Source organism: Bos indicus x Bos taurus, chromosome 23 (genome assembly GCF_003369695.1).
Source record: "Bos indicus x Bos taurus breed Angus x Brahman F1 hybrid chromosome 23, Bos_hybrid_MaternalHap_v2.0, whole genome shotgun sequence".
Classification (NCBI taxonomy): Eukaryota; Metazoa; Chordata; class Mammalia; order Artiodactyla; family Bovidae; genus Bos; species Bos indicus x Bos taurus.
In genome coordinates, this window is record NC_040098.1 from 51,456,960 (window position 1) to 51,468,566 (window position 11,607).

The following is an 11,607-nucleotide window of genomic DNA, read 5'->3' on the forward strand; positions in this document are numbered from 1 at the left end:
AAGGGATCCTTGATAGGAAATCAACAGAAAATGGCTTTTGTGGGAAAAAAATATGTAAAGACATACTGCATAGTACAGATGCATGCATATGTGTGTTGCATTTAAACGTATGCATTTGTAGACACAGAGGCACTTTTAAAGAACGAGTCCACAGTTCCACGTAAATCAAATACATGCCATCTGCTAGACCTCCCAGGTGGCGCTAGCCGTAAAGAGCCCACCTGCCAGTGGTAGCTCAAGTGATAGAGAATCCACCTGCAATGTGGGAGACCTGGGTTCAGTCCCTGGTTTGGGAAGATCCCATGGAGAAGGGAATGTCTACCCACTCCAGTATTCTGGCCTGGAGAATCCCATGGAGAGAGGAGCCTGGTGGGCTACATCCATGGGGTCACAAAGAGTCGACTGAAGCAACTTAGCATGCATGCACGGTAACCTAATACCTTCCCATGACAAGTTCACCTGGACTCTGATGGGAGCCCAGCTCCTTGACCAGGACAGGACTCCCTTGGGGGCTGTGTGCCCACCTCCCTCAGCACCACCCACTCAGACACGGGAAGGTCACCCAGGTGGTTTTGGAGAAAATGACGGCTCACTGGTGTCAAGAGCCTGAGAAACGCGCACTGTATCCCCAGCGCCGCACACGGCCCCTGCCGCGCCCTGCGGCTTCCGGGAGCGACCAGACTCGTGAGGACCAGTTATTTCCGGTTCTCGTCTATGCATCTTCGGGTGGCTCAGTCACACCACTCTTTGCAGGGTCGTCATGTTCGCTCTGCTGCGTTCACTCGGCCAGTGGCCCTCCTGCTGAGGCCCAGGGTGATCTGATGCACAGCGTCCCAGTGTTCACAAAGCACAGTGTCTGCTGCGGACCTTCCGGAAGAGGACCCTTGACTGTCTCTTCCCCACTGCACGTTCTTGCCTCCTCTGTCACAGGCTGACTGACCATGAGGGTGTGGGTTTATTTCTGGGCTTTCTGTTCTCGGTTGGTCTATGGGTCAGTTTCTGTGCCAGCACCATGCTGCTCTGATTACTGTAGCTTTGTAGTGTAGTCTGGAGTCAGGGAGCTTGCTTCCTCCAGCTCTGTTCTTTCTCAAGGTTGTTTTGGCTATTAGAGGTCTTCTGTGTTTCTGTAAGTTTCTAAAATATTTGTTGTAGTTCTGTGGAAAATGTCATGGGTATTCTGATAAGGACTGCACTGAATCTGTAGATTGCCTTGTGTGGTGGTGATTTTAAGAACATTAATTCTCCCAATCCAAAAACAGTGTATATTTCCATTTGTTTTTGTCATCTTCTGTTTCTTTCATCAGCATCATAGCTTTCAGAGTACGAGTCTTTTACCTCCTTAGGTAGGTTGATTTCTAAGTATTTTACTCTCTCTGATGTGATGGCAAATGAGATTGTTTTCTTAATTTCTCTCACTGAGAGTCTCTTGTTAGCATACAGAAATGCAACAGACTTGTTTATTAATTTTTTATCTTGCAGTTTTACCGAATTCACTGATGAGCTCGTCTTCTGGTGGCATCTTTGGGATTTTCTATATATAGTATCATGTCATCTGCAAAGTGACAGTTTTACTTCTTTCCAGTTTGGATTCTTCTCTGACTGCTGTGGCTAGGACTTTTATTCAAAACTACACTGAATAAAAATGGCGAGAGTGCGCAGCTTGTTCTCGTTCCTGACCGCAGAGGAAACGCTTTTAGCTTTTCCCCATCGAGTATGTTAGCTGTGGTCTGTGATCATGCTCCTGCTCAGTCACTAAGTCGTGTCCAACTCTTTGTGACCCCATGGACTGTAGTCCCCCAGGCTCCTCTGTCCATGGGATTTCCCAGGCAAGAATACTGGAGTGGGTTGCCATCTGCTCCTCCAGGGGATCTTCCCTGGAGGGGATCAAACCTGCATCTCCCGCAGTAGCAGGCAGGTTCTTCCCCACTGCACCGCCCAGCAGCCTGGGTTTGTCATATGCAGCTTTTATTGTGTTGAGGTGTGTTTCTTCTTGGTGCAGGATGCCCAAGCTGGGGAGCCCGACTTGGGGCTCAGAACTCGCTTCTGCGGGAGACCCTCTGGAACATATTCCCAGCGTGTGGGTCAGCGGTCCAGTGGGGGTCGTGAGACTATACTGTGCGTCCAGTCCTCCCACCCGCCTTGTCGTGGCTCCTGCTCTACGTCTTTAGCTGTGGGTCTGTTTGGCAGTTTCTGGCCCTTTTCATCAGTGGTGGTTCCGCAGACAGCTGTGATTCTGGGGGGCCCGTGAGAGGAGGTGAGCGTGGGGTCTTTATGCTCCACTGTCTTGGCAGCTTTCCTCTTGATGTGTTTTTAATGCCTTCATTAATCCGTGGCCACCCTCCTCTCTTCTAAGCAAAGAGCAAGCCTCGGGACAACAGCATAAGATAGTAACACTTGGCTTCCTGACACCCTATACCAAGTACGGCAAGTGAGGCTGGTTTTCCCCCTTATGCTGGTGTTTATTATAGAGTCACCTTTGAAAGTGAACGGAGAAGCCGCCTGGGCTGATGGGGCGGGCGGGGGGCGGGGGGTGGACGTGGGACGGGACAGGGCAGGGGTGGAGCCCGGCCCGCCCCGCTGACCCGTGCGCCCTGCAGGTGCGGCGGGCTGGGGCTGGTGCTGGCCAGCGCGGGCTTCGGCATGCTGACGGCACCCATCATCGAGCTGCACAACCAGAAGGGCTACTTCCTGCACCACGTCATCTTCGCCTGCTGCACGCTCATCTGCATCATCTGCCTCCTGCTGCTGCCCGAGAGCCGGGGCCAGAGTCTGCCCGAAAGCATCCCGGACGGCGAGCACTACACGCGCCAGCCCCTCCTGCCGCCCCGGCGCGGGGAACAGCCGCTGCTGCCCACCCACGCCGAGCTCAAGGACTACTCGGGGCTGCACGACGCAGCTGCCGCGGGCGACGGGCTGCCCGACGGTGCCACAGCCAACGGCGGGCGGCCCATGTAGCCGGGCACGGCCATGGGAGACGCGCTCCGCCGAGGCTGGGGACCCTAGGGTGGGGGGGAACCCTGCGAAACTCTCGAGGAGCGTGCGCGTCTGAGGGAGCAGACCTAGCAGACGACCCTTCGGAGACTTTCTTTTCTGCCATGAAATGTTTGTATTTATTTTGGTCATTTTTACAAGAAGCACTTTATTCCCTTCCCTTCACTGATCTCAAAACGGAGCCCCCTCCTCGGGAAGGACACGCGCGCGCCGGGACCGCGCAGCCCGGCTCCCCGGGGGTCCCCCCCGCCCCCGCGCATTCCCACGGCTGCACTTTGCTCAGACTGAGATGTGAATGGTTAGGGTTTTGCTAAAGTCTCTGTGATGGTTTGTAAAGGTCTTTTCTGTAAGGGAAGAGCTTCTGCTCTGTGTTAAGGAAAAGCAGCTCACAATATCATTAAAACCAGCTTCGTCTCTACTTGGAGATCATCCTTTTATACTTGATCCGGAAGCTCTTTCGGGGGAAAAGCATCACCATCTCACCGGAAGTCGTACGTGATGAGTGGTGGCGTCGCCAAGGTCTTCCAGCGCAGGTGTGCCCGCTCCGCTCCCCAGCAGCCAGCGCCTCACCTCCACGAGTCACTGCTATCGCCCTCCTCCCGGTGCAGCTCCAGCAGGAAAGGCACGCCCGCCCCGCCCAGCCCCACCTCGCCTCGCCTCGAAGTCAGCGTTTCTGCAACACGACTTGAATACCCGCTCCTTCCTGAACTAACACCGCACGGAAATCACCAGCCTGGAGGCCCCGGGGAGCCTGCGGGGGACCGGCCGTGCCCTCTGCTTCCCCCGGCCAGGAGCGGCCCCGGGCAGGGCCTGACCACAGCCTCGGAGGGCATCGAGGCCGACCGAGAGAAGCAATAACCCACCGGAGCTCGCCCTGGCCCCATCCCGCTGTGCTAGGGCGCGTCGCGTTCCTCACCTCGGCCTCCTGCCCGTCCAGATTAGGCCCTCGGCTCCCGTCTGCGGCTGTTTCAGAAGCGGCGCAGGGGAGGCCAAGCAGCTATCCTCGCAGGCCAGGCGGGCACTGTCTTGCCGCAGCGCTGGCATCCATCTGGGGGAAGCCTGGGCTCCTCTGGAAGGCCGAGCCCCCAGCTCTGGGGCACATCTTTGCGGTGGGCTGTTCTTCCAGTCCTGGGTCTGTGTGAAGCAGCAAGTCAACTTTCAGCCCCCCGTGGCGCAGCCCCCACAGCCAGGGGAGAGGTGGGCACAAGCCCCACGCTCCTCGCCTGATGCTCCGGCCTGTGTCTTCCCCCTGCCCCCCACTGCGCCCCTACAGGCTGGCCGACCCTGGCAGGGGCCAAGGGCTCGGGAGAACTTTGTGGGGAAGCGAGCAAACTCGCAGGCCTGCGTTCCAGCCCCTCCTGGCCCTCCTGTCTCTCGTCACTTCTGTTCTCTGTTTCCACGGGCGGGTCACACTCACCTTCACCTCCAGGCCTGTCTGTCTACTGCGCAGCTCGAGTGCCAAACTGGGAGGTGCCTCAGCCCTTCTCACGTGCTGGGCACAGGGCCCCCCAGTCCAGGACAGGCCTGCAGTGCGGGGGTCGGGACAGCAAGCAGGGTCCCCGGACCCCACCCGCCAAGTGTCCCAGCACCTGTGACCCCAGGCCCCAAGCCCTGCGTGGCCTCCCGCTGGCGGTGTAGAGCTCTAGGGAATGCGTGAAGCCACAGGGTGTCCCCGAACACCACTCCTAGACTGTCTTAGGTGACCGCAGTAGACGCCGGTCCTATGGGGTCAGCACTGTCCCGTCACGGTCAGGCCTGGCTCCTGGACTGGAGAAGCAGCTGGCTGAGGCTGGGCTTCTGCGGGCATGAGGGTGGCACCACCCAGCAGAGGCCTGTGGCAGCGCAGGCTAGGGCTCCATGAGCGACAACTGAGAAGCAGGGCCAAAGCAGAAAAGCCTCCCGCGGGCCGAGCCCCCGAGACCCCGCCCGCGTGGGCAAGGCAGCAGGGCCCTACCTGCTTGGCCAGGCCCTGGTCACGCGTGGGGACCCCCGGCCCATGTCCTCCGCACTCAGTAGGGAGATGCTGCTCAGGCACCTGAATGCCCACTGCTCGGGAGACCAGCGCCGCCTCCAGTGCCACCCTGCACACCCCCATCCCGACCCCAGGAAGCCGGGACCCCCCTTCCAACAAGTCAGGCATACAAGCGACCCTTCTGCTTTCTGTTCTTTTCCAGAAACCAGTAACAACTCACCCAATATCCCGCATTTTAGCACCCAAAACAAAGAGTAAAAGGGTTTAAATGTCTCATTTTCTAAGAGTGTAATAGCTTGCGACTAGGGGGAAGGGGCTGGTGAGCTGGTTTGACCACCGAACAGCAAGAATGAGGCCTTGCAGCGGAAGTACTGCCCCAGGTACCACTTCCTAGAGCCAAACAAGGGGGCCGAGGGGCCACAAGACCGTGGGGACCCTGGCCAAGACGCAGCCCCAGGCCGGGGGGACGCAGCACACCGGCCTTGCTGGGGGGCCCTCCCTGCCCTGCAGCCCCGACCCAGAGGCTCCTGGGCGGGACCCATGCGGCCCGTGAGTGGACGGGACCCCTGGAGTGCCTGCTGGCAGCACAGAGCTGCGCCAGCCCTGACCCAGCCTTCCATGCTGCCTGCATGCCGTCACGGCTGTTGTACCCCGGGGGACATGTGTGTAAATGTACAGAAATAAAGACGTTGCCCCATTAACAAACCTCCTCTGGAATGTCTTCCCTACCTCATCAGATGGGATCCCCGGCAGGGCGTTTCACGACCACCGGCTACAGGGAATAAACTCTGTTGGTTCAGGTCTCCCTGAGTCCCCGCCTCAGCGCCCGTGTGACCCCAGCCCCCGCCCTGCCCCAGGACGGGGGCTCCTGGCCGGCAGGTCCTCGTCCTCTGGGCGGGCGGAGGCGGGGCGGGGTGACCGCCCACCGCATGCTGAGTGCCACCCTCAAACCCCCGAGGAGGGGGCGGCAGGTTTCCGAGCTCGCCCCTCTCGTGTGGACGTCCTGCTGACCTCACCCGGGGCCTGGAGCCTCCCAAAGAGGGAACAATTCTCACACTGTGACTGTCAGGGAAGACTGAGCACCCAGAGCTCTCTTTAATGTAGTGTTTTTTTTTTAACAAGAAAGCAATATTTCTTTAATAAAGTATTTATACCAAACTCTCCTCTCCATAGCCCTGATTTTGTTACCTACTCCGCCCAGAGAGGTGCCCACCGTACCTCCAAGCCGTGACCGGCCGGGGCTCGCAGGTTAGTGGCTTAGCCCAGGACCCGGTCCCTGGAAGGGCCTTTCATCCCGGCTGTCCCAGCTCCGCTGCAGGCAACGGCCCGACACGACACCTGCCACGTGAAACGTGCTCCGGGTCCCGAACCACCGCCTCCCGGGACAAAAGGGGCCCACGTGGACCCCAAGCGTCACAGAGTCCTGTGCCGGCCTTGGCTGTGCTGAGAAGCACATGGGGCGCTCTCCAGCCCCACAAAGCGGGGGCCTCCCGAGTCCGGGGAGGAAGCTGTAAAAACTCCCCAGGGACGCGACTGGAAGCCAAGTGAGGAACCACCGACCCAGGAACGCTGGCTTCCGGAGAGCAGCACATGTCCCAGAGAGACAGATGCCACCGCGAGCGGCAGGAGAGCCCGAGGATTAAGACGCGGGCCGGAGGGGACGTGGGCAGGAGGGGCCCAGGCCGTGGAGGAGAGAGCAGACAGGAGGAAAGACGGGCTGGCGGAAGCACGGGGAGGGACTGATGCTGGGATCTGTTCAGCAAAGCAGGTAAACCGGGACCCAGGTCCTAGGGACCCTGGCACCCAGGGTTTGCAGAGCATTTCTGGTGATAACCCAGCCCGGTGAGAAGGTTCCCACCTACCAGGTGAGGGGACAGGGCCCAGCGGAGCGAGACCCTGGGGATGCAGCCGGCAGGACGGCCTGACAGTCGTGGCCCGCGCCCTCTCTGGGACCCGGCGGCCCCCCATCCTCACACGTCCTGCGGGAGCCCTCCTCCCAGGACCCTCAGGTGCAGCCCTGGGACTCCACCCTGGAGACAGGAGGGAGGAGACCGGCCCTTTACAGACAGACAGGACACGTGGACCTGCTGCAGCAGCGGATCTGGCCGTTTATTCAAGCGTCCCGTGCCCGAGTCTCCGGCTAGAACTTCTCCGGAAAGGCCTGCATTTCCTCCTTGATCCGGCTTTCTACCAGCAACTCGAAGCTGCTGCTGGTGTTTGGAAGGTTATAGCTGACGAAGACTTGCTTGCTGGTCTTCCTGGCTGGAAGAGAGAGACCACAGGGACACGTGTGACCCCACGCCTGCCCACAGTGGAGAAAGGACTGGGAAAGGCAGGCTTTTCGAGAGCAAAGAAAGCTCTGATTCTGACGACATCACAGACAACTGCTGCAAAACAGACCAGTTGCCAGAGCCGCCCCTCACCCGGAAGAGCAGTTCTGAGCCACGGCACCAGGACCCGGTGAGGTGCACCCCGAGAACCCCCAAGTCTGTTCACAGACCCCGCTGTCTGCGACCCCCTGCGCTACACATAGGGCTGGCTGGTTGGTCTGCTTCTTCAACCACAGATGATGTCCACAGATTTAAAATATTAAGGTCCTCCAGTACCACCCTCTCCCCAACCCCACCACCCTCCTCCCATGACACTCCTACATGAACATATGTGCAGGCGCACACACACGGGTGTGGTTTTCAACTGGACGCTGAATACACGTCTGAGCCCCTTTCTACAGAACCACCCAGGGCAGGTGGGAGCGGCTCCAACCGTGAAAACCAAGCTCAGCTGTACCCCCAGGTCCTGAGGACTAAGCAGGCGGTACCAGCCTTCTCACCCGGTTGCACCCCAAGGGGGCAGGGGCAAAGGGCTCCTCCCTGCAGGCCACAGAGACAGGTGAGTCCCACCGTCAGAGACAAACAGTGGGCGGAGGGGGAAGCTGGGCCCTTCCATCACAGCGGCTCCACGTTCAGTGGCAGAAAGTTCCTGTCCCCAGGGGCCGCTGACTCCCATCCCTTCACGAGCCAAGACCCAAGCCCACCTGCATCGTCCGTCCAGCAGCCCCTCTGCCCTCCAGGGCTGCATGGAGCAAGGGGTCCCCGTCCACGGGAAGCCCCCAGGGCCCCCAGGTCACTCATCTCTCCCACATGAGACAGTCTCGGGACACCGGTCTCTTCAGCACTGTCCAGACGGCCAACAACGGTTAATAACACCTTCCGCTGCGGGGTCCTGACCCCAGCTCCAGAGGACGACGGAGCAGGGCGTCACAGGCCGGCCGGCCGCGACCTCAGCAGGCACGTCACCCGCCCCGGGGGGCGCTGGCATCTCACCACGCGCGCCCGACCCTGCTGGGCGGTGGGCTGGCATCTCACCACGCATGCCTGTCCCTGCTGGGCACTGGCCAACAGCTGCCAGGCTTGTGGATATCAGTAGGTAGGAGCCCCCATCACATCTGACTTAAGTTACAGGGAATGTCTGTATTCAGTTTCAGATCACGCTGTTTGTAAACTGATGTAAACCACGTGAAAGAAAAATGCTAATTTAAAAAAGCCCCAACATTTGCACAAAATGCAAAAAAAAAATTAAAAGAGCCCCAGGTTTTGCTCACAGACTGCTTCCAGGCCTCACCCTGAGGACACTGCGAGCCAGCCTCGCTTCACTGAAGAGCCAGCTCATTTGTGTCTCCTCAAACGCGCTCCCGCCGCCTCCTCTCCCGGACTCTGTCCACACTCGGGGACCCCCCAGTCCCAGCTCCACACACCAGCAGGCTCCCGCCCTCCTCCCCCAGGCCTGGCACACGGGGGTCTGCCTGCTGAGGCGGGTGGTGTTACCCGGAAACGCAGGCAAACACACAGTGAAGCAAAAGGGCGTCAGGCTTCCAACCTATTTTCACTAAAAACTAGCAACTGGCAAAGGCAGAGAAGGAACGGCAGCACCTGGGAACCCAGATGAAGGCTAAACAGGAAGCCTTCCTATTTCTCCTGTTGGTTTTCTGTTGACTCAAAATTGCTTCCTGTTAAGAGGTCACCAAGATAACTTACTACTCAGGTTCCTATACCTTCAGACTAAAGCACAAGTGTGGTGGATGCTCCTGAGACGCGGCCGCTGGCCCCGTGGTCTCCACCCCGCCTGGTGCGGCCTGTGGGCGCCGTGACAACCCCGCCCCTAGAAAGCCGGCCATGCCCGAGCTCCGTGTGACTATGGGGTGTCCCAGAGCGACCACCACAGACATGCCCACTCCCCAGGGACCAGACTGACAGATCTGTGAACACAACCACAGCGCCTCAAAACCATGGCAGGGGCCCCATCGCCGCACCCCGGCCAGGACACCAGGCTCCGCACGTGGCCGGGACACTCAGGCAGATGGGGGCGAGGCTGCTCTGCCCATCGAGGTCCCCAGGCACCGGGGACCACTGGGCACGGGCATCCTCACCTGGACCAGCGAGGTTATCTGTGGAAGTGTGCTCAGGGTGCAGTGGAGGCTGGAGCCCCCAACCTCACCAGGCCCTCTCCCCTCGAGCTCTGAGCAGCATCACGTGCAATGAAGGGCAGGCCATGGACGCTACCTGGAGCTGCTGCCACTGGGCACCGTGGGCGTCACTCACCCTCGCCTCCCACGAGGACGAAGAGCAAAATCACCTGTCACTCATCAGCTTGGAGGCAACCAAGGGCATCAGAGCCGGTGGGGAGCAGGCCCCTGGAGGTGCTGGTATCACCTCCTGAGACCCATGCGCAAGGCCTGGGCTTCCAGCAGCAACCAGGGGGTTCACCTCCCAGACGGAGACCCTTCCTCCTACGCTGACTCACCTCCCCGCTCCACTGAACAGCGAGGTCCCCACCTGAGCACTCCGGCAGCTGAGCTGCGGAACCTACCTAAGCGCTGGGCGAGACCGGTGGACATGGTGTCAGACGTGTCCCCGAGGAGGGCGGTGGACAGGGGGATGGAGTCCTGCAAGGAAAAGAGAGAGCGGTACTGGTTCCTCTGCGAGGTCCAGCCCTCCTGGATCACCTGGGCCCCCCTTCCTGCCGCAGGCCAGCCTCCCCCTGCGGTGGGCCTGTGTCGCCCCAGTTCTGCAGCCTCTCCCAGCAGCAGACAGGCCTGACGGTGAAGGGCTGGAGCAGCCCAGAGGGGCAAGTGGGTGCAAAGTCAGAGGGCTGGGGACACCGCAGCCGTGATGGGGCCTGGGGTCCATACAGGCTCTGAACTCTTGGGGGTCTGAGTGGAGGGATGACAACGCTGAAGCTGTCAGTGCCAGACTAAGCCACGTGCTGCAAGAGCAATGTCCAGGTCCTAGCGTTCTGACCCCAGCACCTGTGAAGGTGACTTTATTTGTAAACAGGGTCTCTGCAGATGTAGTTAAGATGGAAGCAAGGGGAGGCGGACTCTTCCTCTAACAGGACTGGTGTCTTCGGAAGAAAGGGAGAGACTAAGATGCACAGAGGCGGCCTGGGACACTGGAGCAGGACTGGGGTGACGAGGCTGCCAGACTAGGGGCCCCAAGGTGTGAGCAGCACCGCAAGCCCAGAGACCGGAGGAAGCAGCCCGCTGACACCTCAATTCCGCCCTCTCTGCTGTTCTCAGCCCCCCGGTCTGCGGCCTTGGGTTACAGCAGCTCTGACACACGATGGCAAACGGGACCTCGGAAGGCAAAGGGAACCTCGGAGGGCAGCGACGGCGCGGGGCCCAGGTGACAGGTGAAGGAGGTGAGAAGTGGCTGGATTCTGCGTCCCTGCGTCTCCAGGGACGGCCCTGGAGGAGCGGCCTGGGGTCTGGAGCACCCAGTGGGACACCAGTTACACCTCGATGGGACAGCGGAGGGAAAGGGCGGGAGAGAGATCCGTGCGGGAGACTAAGCAAACGCGGTCAGCGAGGAACCGGCAGAAAACCAGGGGGACACGCCACCCCCGGCCCAGGGAGGGTGAGAGCGGACAGTAGAGGTCCCACGGGGACCCCGACACTCCACCCAGAGACGTGGGGGGGGGGGGGCGGGAACCAGCCGTGCGGCGGGACAGAGCCCCGCGGTGGGCTGAGCAGCCCGTGTCCGACCCCGGCCCCGCCCCCTCCGGGACCCCGGGGCCCCCCCGTTCCTCCATCCCCCCCCTCCCCGCCCCCCGCCGCACTCACGTAGCGCGTGCACATGGCCACGGCGAGGTTGCGCAGGTGCGGCGTGGCCCCCACCCAGAGGAAGAGCGAGTCCGTCAGCCGCATCACGTGGAAGTGGACGAGCTGCTCCCAAAGCCGCGCGCTGAAGTTGTGCAGGGACACGTCCCCGCCCCCGGCAGCCGCCGGCCGCTCCATCAGCCCGGAGCCCGGCCGCGCCAGTCCTCCCGCCGCCACCAGACGCGAGCAGGAAAGCGCCGAAAGGCCGAGTGGGCGGGGCCTTCCGGGAAGGCGGGGCCTGGATGGGAAGTTGAGGGGCGGGCCCGGGAGTGGGCGGGGCGGGCCCGAGAGTGGGCGGGGCGGGCCCGGGAGTGGGCGGGGCGGGCCGGGAGTGGGCGGGGCGGGCCGGCGTCTCAATTGGGCGCAGTGTAGGCTCGCAGGAGCATCTTTTCGGGTGTAGACGCGTGATCCCCCGCTGTTTAGTAGGTGCCACGAGCGCTCAGCGCAGCCGCCTGTGTCCCGCGAGCTGGGTTACACTTTCTAAAACCCT

General features: G+C 60.8%; 2 protein-coding genes across 3 annotated transcripts in view; one reads left to right on the forward strand and one right to left on the reverse strand.

Moving 5' to 3' along the window:
* SLC22A23 (solute carrier family 22 member 23) overlaps window positions 1–6,121 on the forward strand; it is a 133,501-nt gene extending 127,380 nt beyond the window's left edge. For both annotated transcript variants that reach the window (XM_027525308.1, XM_027525309.1), the window contains one exon: window positions 2,598–6,121. In XM_027525308.1, coding sequence (XP_027381109.1) covers window positions 2,598–2,955 — 358 coding nt within the window. In that variant the 3' untranslated portion in view covers window positions 2,956–6,121. The remainder of the gene's footprint in view (window positions 1–2,597) is intronic.
* A 925-nt stretch (window positions 6,122–7,046) lies between these two features.
* Window positions 7,047–11,331, reverse strand: PSMG4 (proteasome assembly chaperone 4). Its single transcript, XM_027525310.1, has 3 exons — window positions 11,082–11,331; window positions 9,830–9,905; window positions 7,047–7,225 (listed from the first exon to the last, which is right to left on the reverse strand). Exons 1-3 carry the CDS (start codon window positions 11,253–11,255, stop codon window positions 7,104–7,106), a joined length of 372 nt encoding a protein of 123 aa, XP_027381111.1. The 5' UTR covers window positions 11,256–11,331; the 3' UTR covers window positions 7,047–7,103.
* Window positions 11,332–11,607: the final 276 nt, after the last annotated feature.